Source organism: Callospermophilus lateralis, chromosome 7 (genome assembly GCF_048772815.1).
Source record: "Callospermophilus lateralis isolate mCalLat2 chromosome 7, mCalLat2.hap1, whole genome shotgun sequence".
NCBI classification, from domain to species: domain Eukaryota; kingdom Metazoa; phylum Chordata; class Mammalia; order Rodentia; family Sciuridae; genus Callospermophilus; species Callospermophilus lateralis.
Genome location: NC_135311.1, coordinates 17,958,668 through 17,975,809, shown reverse-complemented (window position 1 = coordinate 17,975,809; position 17,142 = coordinate 17,958,668). Strand labels below are relative to the sequence as shown.

Genomic DNA, 17,142 nt, shown 5'->3' with positions numbered 1-17,142 from the left:
TGCTAAAACGTTGAAAAGATCAATGGAAAGCACTGCATGTGTATGGATTAACATGTGAAGGAAGATGGCCACAGAACAAAGAACACCCAAACCAATGCCTCCGTAGGTATCAGCATTGATTATTAAATAGTTTTAAATGTTAAGGCCAATCTAACAGGACAAAAATAATATTTAACAGGTGTGTATATTGCCAAAGAAAGAGCAGATTGCTGGTAGTGGGAAGCTTGCAGTTATTCTATGAAGACCAAAACAGGAGAAGAGCCTTGCTCAGAAAAGACCTTCCCATTAAGAGTTTTCTAATATTGGCAGCCTAAGGGAGACCCTGGCATTTGTATACACATTTGGAAGTTGCAGATTACCCAGCCAGGACTCCCTTGTGATCATAAAATCCTGCAAGCCAGCACCCTGGCATCGTGGTGACACAGAGAAGCCCCTCATAAAGGAGCTCCCTAGAGCAGACTCCCAGTGAAGATAAATTTGGCAGCATCCAAGAACTTTCCTCCATTATGGTAACACTCCAACGCGTGAAATCTGCATGGGCACATACTTCTCTGAAGCTGTCACATTTTATTTGGACATCATGTCAATTAACATTTACATCCACCTATCCTTCTCCATCTGGAATATTCCTGTCACATTGAGTGCTTAGGAGGGGTCTTGAAAAATAGGATGGACTTTCTTCAGCATTTTAGGGGGTACAGTAGGAGGAGGAAAGCTCCAGAAGCAGCAGGAGAGGGTGGCAACGGAGGAAGAGGGCCTGTGAGGAAGGAGAGCCACGGATAGAGCAGCAGGGCAGATAGGGAAAGAAGGGGAGCTGGGAGCAGTCCTGTGCCCAACACTCTCCAGATGGTTTCTCATAAATACCCGGAGGGGTTTCTGAGTTTCCTCAGCTTACCAAAAGCATGATTAGGAGCAAGGTAAACAGATGACAATATGGGGAGCACTTTGCTTGCATCAGGCACTGTTCCCAGCATTTTACATTTATCTCACTTAATTCTCAAAGAGTCCTGAAGCAGGTGTTACTACCCTCATTTTAGTACACCACGGAGGCACAGAGCCGCTAAGTGGCTTGCCCAAGGTCACACTGTCAGAACCATGTGCTCAAGTCAAGTCCCCCTAAACCCAAAGCCCACATTTCCCCACCACACACCACTGCCTCCACTGTTTGGGATTTCCACACCAGCTAGTGGAAATCTTTTCTTCTGCTTCTAGGATATAAAGAGCCATTTGCTTCCTAGAACAATTTCGTACACATCTCCCCACAGAGGCCATCAAATGACCTCAGGACCTCAAAATCCAGAAAAGATGCTGAGTGAACCCCCCCCCAAGAGTCTATACCTATACATGTGCCCAAAACTTGCCTGTGGAATAAAGCAGATATTTCCACTCAGTATTCACCACCAATGAGCCCCACAGCTGTGGAGGCCTAACAATTTGGGCAGGAAAAACAGACAGGCTAAGAAAAAGAAGAATGTAGTCAAGCCCCAAGGAAAAAATGTTAACATCCGGAACCAATTCACCCACGCAGGCTGGGGAGCCGTTACACCCAGCTCTCCATAACACCCTTCATCATCCCCCAGCCCTTCCCTACACGTACACACACACACACATGCACACTTACCAAGACTTGGCTATTTGCTCACCCCCTTCAGCAGATTGGCCTGTGTCTGTTGGGAGTGCCTCCTGCAGTACCTACCACCCAGTCTGAATATCACAGAGATGCCTTAAATCTCTGTGATGTCACAGTCTAATCTGGGTAATGCACAGTTGCACCATATGGAATCTAATGTTCCCAAGGATTAATGCTGGTCATGCAACTACTGCTCTGAACTCTGAAGAAAAAAAAAAAAAATGAAATCACCAAGACCTGACTGGCTGCACTTCTTAAAGAATCTACATTTCTAATTGGACAGATCTCATGGATGAGATCCAGTAAAACATTCAAGATTGCAGCATTGATCTCATCCTCTGCCACACTCTATATTTCAAGAGTTTGGCTCCATATAAGTTCCTTGGGAAAGGAAATAGGCTTAGAGATTCATATGCTTCTATTGCTGCAAGAGTGTATCAAATCCTATCAATCACTTGCTTGCACAGAGTGGGGCTGGCAGTAGGAGAAAGCAAAGCTTTAAAACAGAGATGGACTTTATATCTTTCTCCTTTTAGCTTCTAAAAGCCAATTTTCTAACATTGGACACAACAGACAAGCATTCAGCAGACTGTACAATTAACAGCCAAGAAATGCATTAATGGTAAAAGTCCACACATGGAAATCTGCGGGGTAGGGAGTGTAGATTTTCTCCAAATCCCTTCTGGAGACATCAGACTTCCTAAGAGAGGAAGGTTGCTTGGAGTGGGAGGAAAAGTGATGGAAAGACAGTGAACAGGTGGAAAAAAAAAAAAAGAAAAGAAAAGAAACCCGCTGTTAAGTTCTCTGAAACTCACTGCTGGTATCTTTCAGTGGTAGAAGAAAAATGGAGTACAGAGTTTAAGTGTTTGTTGGAATGAGATTTCTGCAAATAACTGATCCCATACCAAACAAGACTGCTCTAAATAGAGCTGTTAAAAAAAAAATAAATGAATCAGAGCAGTCACTCAGAGGTTAAAGTTAAAGCCGTGACTCTAAGAGCGGGTGTACTTGCCGTGGGTCCTCAAGGCGGTTTTCTAATCCTCAGGCATTAAAAAGAAGCCACTGTGGAAATCAGAATCTCTTCCTTTGTAAATTCAATCCATGGCAAAGGGATTTCAGCTGTGATTGCTGAGTTTGAAAAAATCAACAGTACTTAGAAATGCACGAATTGCCAGTCACTGCAACTGATATGTTTCTAAGCTGTTCCATTTTGAATCAATTACCAATGAGATTCCATCCATCCCGTTGTGAATGGAGGAGGGAATGGGTAAAACAGAGCAGTTAAAGTTTCCCCTGAATTTCACTGCACAAGGGGATTTAGGATGGAGAGATTTTAGATCAAATTCAATATGTAGCCACTGCCCTTCAGACACTGAGAATTCTGAACATTAAAGTCAAAGAAATGCAAGTCACATTGGGAAGGCTGTGTATGTCCCATTCCAAACATCATGGCATGGAAACTCAACCGTGTACTGCTGCCACAGGGTGCCCTCTACTAGCAGATATGGAGACATCACTTTAGGGATATAAGGACTAACAATAACAAGGAGAAGTGGGGAGATCTACAAACTGTAAATTAGCTCTCATTTATGATTGAACAATTTCTGCTGGGGACAGCACAGGCAGAAAGCATGAATTTTCTTCCACAAAGCATTCATCCTGGAGCACTTAAGAGTCATCTTCAGGTAGGCAATCTACTCAAATGGTTACTATTACCCTGAGCTAGGCACAGTGGCACACACCTGTAATCCCCATGACTAGAGAGGCTAAGGCAGGAAACACAAAGCCTAAGGCCAGCCTGGGCAATTTAGTGAGACCCTGTCTCAAAATATAAAATAAAAAGGGATGGAGATGTAGCTCAGTGCTAAAGTACCCCTTGTTCAATCCCCAGTACCCCCACAAACATACATATATATATATATATATATATATATATAGAGAGAGAGAGAGAGAGAGAGAGAGAGAGAGAGAGAGAGATACACACACACACACACACACACACACACACACCCTGTAGGCACACAAGGCTGTTTTAATTCTGGTGGATCACTTAAAATGAACCAGAGCTAGGTGACTGTGAGTAAGTTATTTCATTGAACATCAATTTCCTCCTCTGTAAAATGGGGAAACAATTACTTCCCCCAAGCACCACTGAGTGGATATAATGAGAATGTGAATAAGACCACCAGCACAGGACCTGGCGTAGAGTGTGCCCTCAGTCCATAAAAGCTTGTTTGGAGTTTTGGACACTCTCAGCTAAGATGATACTTATAAGATTGGGACAGTATAGGGACATCTGTCCTGACACCTCAATTCCTATAAGAAAGAGTGGCTTCCTTCAGTGGAGAGTCGGGGTCTGAGAGCTTGTGGTGAAGGGCAGGGGGCTGCTTCAAGGAGGCTAAGAGAAGGATTCCTTCTCTCTTCCTCTTTGCTGAGGGAGATACCTTATCCCTCTGCTACCAGAAAAAAAATACAAACAAAGTCTAGGGTGTAACAAGTTTTTAAATTAATAATAATAATAATAATAATAATAATAATAATAAATAATCAAATTCAGGCTTCTTTTTTCTGGAAGGAAGAAAAGTAGGCAAATCAAGTCAGCCAGATGTGAGTTCTATCACAAGACTGGGACATCTGCTGTTTCTCTTTAAAAAGATTTCCCCAGTCTCTTCTGTCCTTAGTTCTTCAGCTTAGTTATAGGTTTTTCCTTAATTTATTTCCTTCTCTCTCTTTCTCTCTCTCTCTCTCTCTCTCTCTCTCTCTCTCTCTCTCTCTCTCTCTCGGAACATGCATGAATCCTTTACTACAGACTCAGTTGATACAGCTGGTTCAGTTTGTCCAGAATCCTGGGGTTCCGTCAGAATATGGCTTTACAAACAAAGAATGAATCTTTCTATTTCCTATTAGGCAAAACCTGACCTTTGGAGAATTTCTGAGCTTCAGGTAGAAATATCAGAAACTAATCAAAGAGAAACCTGCTTCTATTATCCCACGTCCCTGCAACCGAGAAGGCCCCTCAGTCCTCTTATTGAGGACTGAGTTTTAAAAGATCAACAGTACTTAGAAACGCATGAATTGCCAGTCCCTGGGGAGTCAGTGAAGTCTCCCCAACCCCATTTTCAGCCCAACCCTTCCTCCTACTATGTGCTAGCCACAGATCCCCACCCTTGGACACCATCCCTCCCTTAGATGCCCACTCAGGCTCTGGCTCTTTGCCTCACTGCAACTTGAATAGCAACAGCTCTCCATTCTATTTCACTTTATTAGCCACACGTACTCAAATTCAGTACTGCTTCTAACCATATCTTATAAACAGAATGAGGATGCCATTCCAAATCCCAAACCCTCACTTAAAGCCAAAGAACAGGGAAAGGGGCAGTGTTTCCTTATAGATTACAATTTGGAAACATTTCTTATCCAAACTGGTCACTAAGATGAGTAATCATTAATCCAGCTGATAGAAAAAACAGGTACGAGCTAAATCCTTTATTCTTATATATATGCATGCTATCTCATTTGATCCTCATGTCTACCATTTGATGAACACATTCATTATTCCATGTCAAAGCTACAGAAGCTGGAGTTAAAGGGGATTAACCTGCCCAAGGTCATATGACCATTAAGTGTTAGAACTGGGGCTCAGACACAAGCAGACTGACCTCAAGAATCTGAGTTTGTAATACCATACTGTATAACTGATGCACTCATTTCACCAAACAGAAATGATATTATAAGAGTATTTCAAAAATGTTTGACTATATATAATTGCTACATATTATTAATTAGAATGCATATGTGCATATATAAAATAAGCTTAGCACAATGGCTGGCACATAGCACAGGTTCAATGAATGTTGCTATTTGTTATTTTCATATGGTACTATTATCATTATCATATTTTATTATTAATTAAATGCTTTCTGTGTGCCAGCCACTTGTACTAAGTTCTAAAACAACAAGGCAATGACAACTAGGTCTCAGACCTACAGCAGTTTACAGAATAGTAGTGAGAAAGCAACCAGTAACTCCACACACTCCATGATTACAGAGGTCTGCGCAGGGGCTTTGCCAAATGGGATCAGCAAATGAGGGTGGGGAGACATCATTGGGGTTTGAACCCAGCTGCAGAAGTCTGTAAGGAAATGAAACCTCACAAGACAGAAACATGAGACCCACTCCTAGGTGTGTGCTGGGCTCAGTCTTGCATCTGACCCTGCCCTCAAGTTCAGCTGCTATGAATAGAGGTCTTGAATGCTAAGCTGTCTTCTGATCTATCTTGTTGACAAGCGTTTTGCCTGTTACTAAGTCATCCTTTTAGCATTCTCACATCTCTGCCAGATCAAGATCTCGGCTTAGCAGACTAGACATGGAAAATAGTTACTAGTGCCTTCCATCAGTCTACAATAGTAATAGAGGGTAACCAATTTGTCTTTTTGGTCCATTAAATCAATTTCACTAATTGCAAAGTTGTTGTGTTTTTTTTAATGCTCATTTTTCAAATACACAGTTTTTACAGTTATTTATGGGAAGGACCAAAAAAATGTTCAAAACATGAATAACTTATATTTCCTTTCAATTCACTCATGCTATAGAATGCTTTTAGCATCATTCACGTGGGTGACAATAGGTTACATCAAAACCAACAGTCTGCAAATCACTGATCCAGGACTTTCTGAACATGTGATATTAATATAAATCTTTTTCAAGATCTTTATGAAAGCTCTTAATTTTAGCTAAAAAAAAAAAAGTTGTTTTTGTTTTGTTTTGTTTTGGCTTTGTGTTGCTATTGCTATTACTTTCTACAACCACAATAAAACTTTCCTCATTCCAAAAGAGTAAGGAATGGGTCAAGTAATGGCCAAGGTGCACTGGGAGAATATGTAAAAATACTCAAAAACAAAACAAAAGTTAACATAATCAAAATAAAAGTTAAAAGAATTTTATAAAAAAGGGGCCTCAGTTTTCATTTAAGACCAGCCCTCTCATCTCACAAACCAAGAATAGTGGCTATGAAACAATTTTAAAGCATTTTTTTCAAAATTAATATGTCTGCCTTTATATCCTTGATTCCAACATTAATGGTAAAGTTAGCACTTTACTAAGTGCTAAGTGATAAGAATCTAGGACTCCTTATTTAAACTAATGCAGACTTCTACCATAATACACAGATATGACATAGAATACAAGAGTCTGTGTTGAAAGTTTTGCAGTAGAGACTCATAGTTATTCACATAAGCAACTAAGGTTTCTGAAATGTTTTACCATTCAATATTCCTATTCAATCTTGTTTACACCTTTACTTTTCTAACTAAACCATTTTTCTAAATAGTAAATAGATATAGCCTCTGCCCTGTTCGTGGTCAAAAAAAAGAAAGACCATATTATTAATTAAGCTTCTGACTTGAGGAAACTATTGGAAGCAAGGCAAAGCATTTCTATGCTCACAATGGCTTATTGGCACAGCTGATTGCCCCTCCCTACTGTGAAAATCAGTCATTTTTTTTTCAGGAGCAAGAATGGAAGCTCAGAACCCCACAAGTCACTTAATCCCTAGGTTTACAATTCTGGGACCTGCATAGTGATGAGACTGAGGCTTTGGAGCCAGGAGGGTGCCTAGCATAGGGCTTGCCTCTCCCCACTAATCTGAGGTCCAGAGAGAAGATCCTTCGCGCTGGCTTCTTACAGAACCTAAGACATTTCTCAGTGACTAGTAGTCACTTATTCTACTTTGTAGAGTTGGTGGTTTCTCTTTAAAGAAAATAATAACTTCCTTGTTTTTAGTCTCCAAGAACAGCATGAAGGACAGTGGGACATTTACCCTCCCTCTGTCTCAGTGGGTGATTCCCAGTTTCGACTGGGGCATTTCTACCTTTAAGGATCCTCTTAGGCAACCGCGGATCCTCTGGGTCCCACCGGAATGGCAGAATGACTTACCTTTTAACTGACTGGCTATGATATTCACTGACCCTAGAATTACCCATTTGGAAATGGTTAGGGATTAAAAGTTCGGCAGGCCGAGGGATTCTTGGTTTCTAATTGCTAATGTTTGAAGTCAGTTTGATTCCTCGGAAATTTGTTTAGCCTGATGAAAGCAAAACTCAAAACTCCCCTCAGGGCTGAGGTGTAAGATCCTTGGGTTCCGTTTAGGGATTTTTTTTTTTTTTTTTTTGGATTTGTTCTTTTTCGGGGGTCTGTTTGGGGGGCGATGTCTTTTACCAAGGCTTCCCGGTTACCCCAGCATCCCCACATTTCCCCAGGATGTAATTAGAGTTAGAGGAGCACAGACCATCCCTCAGGATTCCATTCTCCCTGATTTCAAAGGCTTCACCGCAGTCTCCGGCGCTCACGGCCGGGACCGGCAGGCGGGGAGCCGCGCTCCAGGACCCAGAGCAGGACCTCGCGGCCGGCGCACCCAGGCCCGCAGCCGGGCCACCCCACCGGCCGTCCCCACCCGTGCCCCTAGGCGCCTGGAGGCCTGGGCGGGAGCAGAGCGCGGGGCAGACGCTGCCATCGCCCAGCTTGGACTTGGTGAAGGTCACCCAAACTGCCCTGTTTTCCCAGGGACGGGTTAGCAGGAAGGGATGCAATCCCAGTTCCTTCCGCGGTGAAATATCATCTGCAAACTTTTTGAACGGGGGCGGAGGAGAAGGACGTTTTCAATGTGTGCGGAGGAAATTTGGGAGGAGAAAGTAAGGGGGTAGCTGTTTTCTGAGACCCTATCTGAGGTGGTAACCGAGTTCCTGGCTGCGGACCGTAGAGAAGGCAGCGATGGTGGGATTAAGAAAATCAGTGCACACAGTGGAGAAGTGGGCGTTAAAATTCTAGGGCTCGGGCTGGGTATCTAATAGGCACCTCTAATTTTTGAAAGGAAACTACAGAGATAATTATTGAGTTTGTTTTTGCTTTGTTTTTTAATCCTAAAGAATACAGCAACTTTCTGGAAACAGCTCATTTGAGCCTCAGCGACTATATTGTAGAAAATATAAAATAAGTGGGAATAGTATTTCTTATGCTTTTAAACTACTTTCCCCAGATCGTAATGTTTCTCTGGTTATTTCCATACACGTAATTATTGTCCAGATTTCTCTTAGCTATTCCGTTTACCTTTTTGCATGACAGAACACGAAATTACTCTTCAGAATTAAAACCAGCATTTTGTCTATCCAAAATAAAGATGGCGTTATTCACAAAATTAAATGCCTAATTTAGTTAGAAAAATTTCCACTGTCCCTGTTCATTTTCAATTAGAAAAAGTTTAACTGTCCCTGTCCAGGCTCATTTTCTGGTGTTTTCTCTGAGATTTTAGTCAAAGTCATCAGCGAAATTCAGAGTTAAATAAAAATAGTGTTGAGAAGTTTCAAAGCTGGGGTTCTCTAGGATTTTCAAGTAATACCCAAAGGTGACAAAACTTTTGGCCTCCCAAATTTTATGTGTTCTCAATTTGTTAAATTGGCTACACGCGCGTGCGCACGCACACACACACACACACACACACACACACACAGTAGTTTCTTGTTTCTGAAATGTTATCTATATTCCACTCAAAGGGGGCATTTTGTAGATAAAGCATTCTGGTGGTATTATGGTGTTCACATGCACAAATTTATATATAAACACACTTTTTATACAATTCTTTCTAAAGGACAAAATTAGACACTGAATGGTTTTTTTAATGTAAAATAAAAAAGTAGAGGATGCGATGCTTGTTTTCACTTTTGGTATCAAAAGTTCATCACCAGTTTGTAGTCAGCAAAATATACTTTCTCAAAGTGAAGCCATTAATGACACAAAGTAAGTGTTGATTAGTCCTCACCAGTTGCTTAAATTCCCCACCTCTTACCATTTCACAGCGGGTCCTCCCTACCAAGTCTCATTTTCCATGGGGATACTCAGAGCATGGGCCTCACTTAAATTAACTAATGATTATCCTTCTGGAAAGAAGTGTAAACAGACTCTGATTTATAAATTTGCTAATTGCTGTTCCCAATGCAGACCCCTGTGCATCACAATCATGCACTCCAGGCTTACTAAAATCTAGCCAAAGGAAAGCCAAAAATAAACCACGCTGGTGAAGGAAATAAGGAAAAGAGATCCCACATTCCACCAGTTTTCTACTTTTCCCTTTTGTGAAAAGCATCCTAAAAGGTCAAAACTTAAGCCTCAGATGGGAAAACTGCTTAAATATTCTCTGTATTAAGTCTTTTGAGAGTAAGAAATCAATAATCAGCTATACTTCCAGAATGACCATCAAATAGATTTCTGCGTTTCTAGGAAGGAAAACATCAGGCCACTCTGCTCTTTATCCCTGTGGAATTTGCACAAGTCAGGCCTGCTTCCTTCCCTTCCTTTTTTCTTTCCTTCCTTCTTTCTTTCTTTCATCTGAAGCCACCCTGAGAATTCACTCACAGATATAAAAGGTAATTGGTTTTTTTCTCCAACATAATAAAGTTTCATCAGAGCCCATAATCAGGAAATGAAAAGGGTTTTTTTAATCATATATAATGATAAATTTTTGTCAATAGAACGATTATGATGGATTTGGAATATTCTGCTCTTTTGTAATAGTAATGAACACCCTAGTAGAGGCTTGTATAAACATCATGTTTATGTCTTCTGAACCAAAGCATATTTGTCTTTTTCTCATTGTGGCTCAGTTTAAGGAGACTTGCTTGTATTCGATTTATGTTCACACATACAAAGGAAATTATAGAGACCATCAATACCCGATATTTTTAGTTTAGTTTTGACCCTCACTTCTTGTCATTCTTCACTGGATCCTCTTACTATGTATTTATTAAAAATGCTTTAACTAAATTTCATAATTTAAAATTTTATAACTTTAAAATAATTAGTATAGGGAAGAGGGTGTGTCAGAAAAACAGCATTGGATCAGTGTTAATACAATTACAGTCCAAAATCCACTTTAAGAAACTTCCTTCCTTCCTGCATAAACATCGCTCCGTGAACTTTTCTTTCTGGAAATCCCTTGTATAAAATCAGTAAACCCAAAGCGGCCAGCCGGGAACTCCCACCAAGTGTTCAATGAGAAACAGCGTTGGCTGGAGGGTGGAGAGGTGAAAGAATTAACTTCAGAATTGAAGTGCCGGGGAAACTGTGTGCTGATCCGCTCATGAAAGCCTTTGCCTCGCTTTAGGTACTCCAGGAGGAGTAAGGGAGCTCTCCGAAATGCTAAGTGGGCGGCAGAGGCAGGTGAGGGGCTCCGCTGAGCGAGAGACCCTTCCCCCGCACGCCCCTGGGTTATCCCTGAGCCTAACCTGCTAGCTTCTGAAGCAAGGACGAAGCTCAGAAGGTGCAAACCACAGTAGAGTTCACCTTCCTCCGGATCACAGCCCAAAGTGTGGGCACCCGGGTTTTCCCGGATTCCCTGTCCTCCAGCGGTTTACTGTCATCATTTCTTAAGAGATGGAGCCGGCTTAGAATTTCTTCCCTTTTTCTGCTGGTTTCTACGGTGCCACGGTTCCAGGGCCGGAGTTTCTCACAGAAGGTCTCCATAACCTGCCCTCCACGGCCGGGAGCCCTCGCCGTGCTCTGGCCCAGCCCCGCTCTACTCTAGCCCTGGTCTTCTTTAGCCAGGGTCTGACCAGCACTCGAAGAAGGCGCTTAACAGCCATGCCCCCCCCCCCGCCCCCGCGAACACTCATCCTCACCTATGGATGACCAATTCAGACGGTACCTCCTCCCTTACACAAAGTCGCTTACCAAATGGGTGCCCTCTGCGGAAGGCCATTCTGACCTAACAGGCCAAAACCTTGGAGAAGTCCATCAGGCACTTTCTTGACTCACTGGCGGTTTGGGGCCCTGCAGCCTGGAAGCCTGCTTGCATGCAAAGGCACACGCAGCACAGAGAACTACTATGGTTCCTTGCCCCGGCCCCTACCCTAGACAAAGGCTAAGCCTATAGCCTAGTGTGCCACACACCTTGTCCCTGCAGTTTGAGCCCCCGGGTATCCTGACTGATGCCGGCACTACACGTTTTCCCTACTGGCTTCTTGTAACCAACACTTTTCATTATCCTTACTTAATCGATTGAGAGTCGCTTCCCCCGTTTCACCCAGTTTCCCCGTCGGAAGTCGGGTAGGTAAAGAAGTAATGTCAGGATTAAAATCTCAGAATGTTACTCTGAACCAACATATAAACTAGCAGATTAATTCACGTGACCAGTTGATCTCGGGAACTCAGAAGAAGAAAGTGCCTTGAGGCAGCATAGACTTCAGCTTGTTTTGTTTTGTTTTTCTGCCTCCTTTCTGTAGCGTAGGGGCGGGTGGGTACAGGAGAAAATGCAGGAGCCTGCGCGTGTGCACCTGGGCACAAAGTGCCAATCCCCCCTGCGTGTCACTGAGGGTGCCTGTCTATGCGTGTTCACCCCTGTGTGCTGCCACCTCTTCAGGCCTACATAGCGCCACGGCTGCAAGGTTTTGGCCTGCAAGCTCAGAAGGGGAAAATACTTCCGCAGAAGGTTTGAATTATTTCGCTCCGCAGGAGACCCGGACTCGGCCGCACGGCTGAGGATTCAGGCGAGAAAGGCCCAAGCCAGAGTTGGGGAGGCTGGGTGGAGCTGGGGATGGGGTCCCCGGCGCAGATGGCGCCTCCGCGAGCCCGAAATACACTTCTAAGGCCGCAGTCACAGCAGCTGTTCTGTCCGATCCTGGCTCGAAAGTTTCCTGTTGCTTAGCGAGAGGCGGGGGCGAGTAGGCTCGAGAGCCAGATTCCTCCGAAATGGTACTTGAGACCCTCTCCAGCCAGTAGTGGCTGAGTCCCGGAGGTTTCTCCAAAAGACAGCGAGGGTGGGTGTGGGTATGACAGTAAGAGTACCTCATAAGCCCCCTCCCAAGCTGGCGGGCCTCGGAATTTGGGGGGGGTGCCACCAGACTCGGTGGAAATCTTTGAAATACATACTGTGTCCTCTGAACGGTGAGTGCCTACAGCAAGCCGGGCTGGTCCCCCGCTGCTACAGGTTGGCGCCCCAGGCTGCGGGTGCTCAGGCGCCAACTAAAGCCAGCTCTGTCCAGACGCGGAAAGAAAAAGGGGCTGTGAAAAAGCAGAAGGCCACGTCTTTGAATTAAAGTTAAGCATTACAATCTGAGCCTCGGGTTGTCTGAGGATCCTGGGGATTTTCAGGCTCCGGAAGGGAGGACTGAAAACGGTGGTACCAGTCAAAAGAGTGTGGAGATGAGAATGATAAACGCAGTTACACTAGGCGGTTGTCCGTGTGCTCAGGGGGCAGCGGTCCTTCCTTATCCCCACTGTCTGTTTTGGTTTTATTTTATTTTTTCCCCCTGCTCCTAGCTTGCTATGGGCCTAAGGCCTGTGAGCCTCACAGCAACCTCCCTGCCCTGGAGGAACAAATTGAACAGAATTGTGAGGTCCAGCAGGGCATGGACAGAATGGGTCGGATACACCACTCTTTCATATAAACATCTTTAAATGTGGCCCTGTGTGTCTGTTAGGGCGCTATATTAGAGGAGAAAGCAAAGGTCTGAAAAAGATCCCAATCCCTGGTCTGAATCCAGAGCCTGGCAGCTCTGCCTCCCCTGCTCCTGAACAGCCTCATCTCAAGGACACCATGACGCCCTTAGTCCTAAAGATCTTTCCTCATCCTACTTTTTTTTTCATACAGATCACTGTAAGAAAGCCTTAGCCATTGCCAGGGCTCCAACTTGGGGATCTCCTCCGCCTTCAACCAACCTAACCAAGCTATCGCCAGACTATCGCTTTCTTTTTTTGCAGAAAGCCAGCAAAAGTGTTCCTGATTTCAGTTTCTTCCTTCTCCTGGACCCTTGCCCCTAAATATATTTTGTTTTCTGTAATCAAAATGTTTATCTTTTTTTTTTTTTTAAAAAAAGGTAATAGAGTAAGGGAACTGACCGGCTGAACTCTGTTACATAAAGTTAGTTCTATATTAGGTCTTCCACCCCACCCAACCCCAACCCCACAGGGCAGGAGCTATAGAACAGAATTTTGAAAACCAATTCCCAATGTTCTTGCCCCTCTCTCTTTGCCCAGATCCCCTCACTTTCCTCTCCTCCTTTCCAGGTGAGGAGAGCCGGAAAAAGAAACTATGAACTCAGTCCCTTATTATGACCCCACATATTGTCCCTTTTGAACATAAGACCCTAGACAGACTCAGCGACCTGCAGACTTCCAAGAGTGAAGTCTCCCGGAACAGGGCAGCTGCCGTACACAGTTAAATAACGTCTGCTTTTTCCACTTATTGGGAAAATCAAAGAGAACCTCCTCAATCGCAAATTGTATAAGGCCTGCAAAAACTTCCACTAATGATACGAAGGCCCTAGTGAGATGTTGACAACAGATAAATTAGGTGAGGAAATTGGGTCTGGCCATCGAAGGGAAACACATTAGCCACGCTGTTCCTTCCTGAATCATTCACGCAGCATGGACCTGTACCCGCATCCAAATACAGAGAAAGACTTGGATGGATGGAATAAATCTCCTTTTAATTTTCTTTTCATCGACTAATAAAAATAATTCCCCAGCACTAAACCCAAATTCCGTAACGGGCCGCAAGAACACGCAGAATTCATAAAACCCAGTCTCTGCAGGTCACTTGCTAATCGCGTTATTATTAGCCTCAGGAGCATGGAAATTGAACTGTCACTGCATAAAGAGAAAATGTAAGCGACAGCTGTCCCTCCTCGAGTTTGGCCAGAGTTTCGGCTGGGATCCCCAAGCTCCAGAGACCATAGCCTCTCCTACCACTGTGCGGGCCGCCGACCCGTTACCCTGCTCTTGCCAGCACATGGACCTGAGTCTATTTCCCCAGCCCCGGCTGGTCAGCGAGAGCACCTCCAGCATGGTCATAGAAGTCTGGGCTGGGAATTTTCTGAAACCGCTAAACCAAGCCGCGAGCGTTCTGTTTGCGTGCGCACGAAGTTCTTCTGACAACAGCTGTTCCCCCAGGCTGTTTTGCACAGTTGAAATCTTGGCACTTAACACAAAACATTAAGTTGTTTTTCCCTTTTCTAGGGTTCTGCAAAAATCAGACATCGACATCCGCCCTGCATTTTACGTGTTCTCTGTGCATTATAGGCATAGGATACGCATAAATCGAGACACCAATTAATCGAATCCCCCCCCCCCGCCAAATTACACAGATATGGGCCGTGGAATTTGATCCAAGCTCAGGACAAGAGGGTCTAACATCCATTCCAGTTTCCAAACGTGGTAGAAATATCATTACATTCCACTATCTAAAAGTTGGAAGAAGAGTGAGGACTGAGACCGAAAGCTAAAATGGGCATTTCCGGAGAAAGACTGAAGTATCGGTGCCGGGAACCACGCGCCAGTCCTCCAGAGCGTTCCAAAGCCAGCCCCGGCTCCTCCGTCTCTCGCTATCGCCTTAGACCCCGCACTTCCTAACCCAGGGGCCTGCGGTCCCTTCCGTTTAGGGCAACCCAAACTCTGAGCTCCCCTCTAGAAGGGGATGCGGGTCAGTAGGTTTCCTTGGCTTGAAGCTGGCGAAATGTAAGGCTCGGGCCAGTCTCCCAAATTGGTTCGGGCGAATTTAGGGAAGCTCAAAGCATTTGCTCCAAGGAAAAGAAACCCGTGTTGGAGCCAGGCAGGGCGTCAGCGGCGAGGCCTCAGTCCACACCCGCGGACGCTGTTCGGCGTCCCCTCTCTGCCCGCCTCGCGCACTCTGGCCCGACGCACTCACCCGGGTGGGGCTCCAGGCCCTGTGCCGCCGAGTCCTCAGAGTCTCCGAGTGGGCCTGTGGGGCTCAGCGCCTCCATGGACAGGTCCAGCCCCTTCTCCTCCCAGTCTCGCAGTTTCCGCTTTTTATTTGAGCCGATCAAGGCTTCAACGGAGAAGGCATGTGCTCGCGAGCTCAGGGCTACTGCAGATCTTCTCCTTTCACTCATTTTAGCCGCCCGCACCCCGGCCTCTGCTCGCCCCCGCTACTGAGGGAGCAGCCCGCGCCCTCACGCTCCGAGCGCCCGCCGGGCCCGGCCCGAGAGAGGCGGCGGCAAAGCTGGCCGAGGCTGAAGCTGCGGCTCCGTACCCTCCCCCTGCGTCCTCCCCCGCCCTTCGCCGCCGGATCGGATCCGCGCCCCCAGCTGCCCCAGCCTCTAGGAACTAGCGCCCGGAGCGCCGCCCGCTAGCTGCATGAGCGCGGGAGTCCTGCTTCCCACCCACCCGGGCAGGCGCTCACAGGCTGTGCCGACTGGACTTCATTTTTTTTTTTTTTTTAATTCTCTCCCTCTCTTTCTCCTCCCTCTCCCTTTCTCTCCTCCCTCTCCCTCTTCCCCTCTCCGTCTTCCCGTCCTTCCTCTGATCCAAACTTCTGGGAAAGTTTTTTTTTTTTTTTTTCCCTCTCCTAAATTCCTCCCTTCCCAAGGAACTGGGGGCAGGCAGTGCGCTCCAGTCCGAGGGGTGAGGGAGAGGGAGGGGGAAGGAAGAAAAAGACTGAGGGGGGAAAAAGCCAGCCCCCAACCAATAGCGAGAAAGGAACAGGAGAAACCCTGAGAGCTTGAGCCAATGAGGGAAGGGGAGAGACTGAGGCTCGGGCCAAGGCTGCGTGCGGGTCGTCGGCTGGACGCTTCTGGGCCGGCTTTAACCCCTGGTTTCCCGGTCCGGTCCACGTAGGTTACTTGATGGGGGAAGGGGAACTGGAAGTTGAGGTCTGATCTGCGCCGTTACAAATTCCTGCAAATACCAAATCCGCACATTTTCCTCTCAAATCTGCTGGATCTCACAGATACTCCAAGCCCAGAATCATTTTAGTTGCAGATCTGAATTTGTGTAGCTCTAACAAAATGTTAACCTGTCCAAAAAAACGCTAGAAAATTCTTGTTATAATATAATAATCGCCCCAGGTGCTTTCGGACCTGCCGATTCTGCCCAGTTTTCGTCACACAGGTTCCTAAGCTCCTATTTAACGTTTCCTGAGCGACTCTGGTTAAGGCAAAACGAAACAAACAAAAAAGTGCCGTTACTATCCAGGGTCTTGTAACTGAAAATTCAAACACTGTTTCTTCTTTCCAGCTCTACCTGGTGGAGGAGGATCCACAAGCACCCTGAGAGCTGGAGACCCGCAGTGGAGCGTTTGGCTTACCGCGCTCTGAAAGCATCTCTCCGCTGGGCCCACATGCAGAAAATACTCGCTTTCCCTGCAGCGCAGACGCTGGGCTGCGCTTCGCCTATTCCGGACTCTTAGTCCAGAGAACCCACGGAGGGGTGCCGGGCAAGGACAGCTAGGAACTTTAATAATTAAGGAGGCACTTTTTCAAAAATTTTCTGCATATTGGGTCACCTCCAGAGCCTGGCTCTCCGCCCCGCTTATCATTTTCCTTCTCCTTTATTTTTTAACCTCTTAGGACTATACTCTCATCGGGAATAGCTACAGAATTTAAAATCCAACACTCCTGGCCCTTACCAAACACTCCTGTTTCCCACATTCCCACCCACATTCTACAACTGGTCGCGGGTGGCAGTAGACCCCGAGCGCAGTTTTGTGCGCAGCAAGCTCAGGGCCG

At 45.5% G+C, this 17,142-nt stretch overlaps 1 protein-coding gene across 1 annotated transcript in view; it reads right to left on the bottom strand.

Moving 5' to 3' along the window:
• Tbx15 (T-box transcription factor 15) overlaps nucleotides 1-15,647 on the bottom strand; it is a 109,592-nt gene extending 93,945 nt beyond the window's left edge. The window contains exon 1 of the mRNA XM_076862811.1: nucleotides 15,324-15,647. Coding sequence (XP_076718926.1) covers nucleotides 15,324-15,528 — 205 coding nt within the window. The 5' untranslated portion in view covers nucleotides 15,529-15,647. The remainder of the gene's footprint in view (nucleotides 1-15,323) is intronic.
• Nucleotides 15,648-17,142: the final 1,495 nt, after the last annotated feature.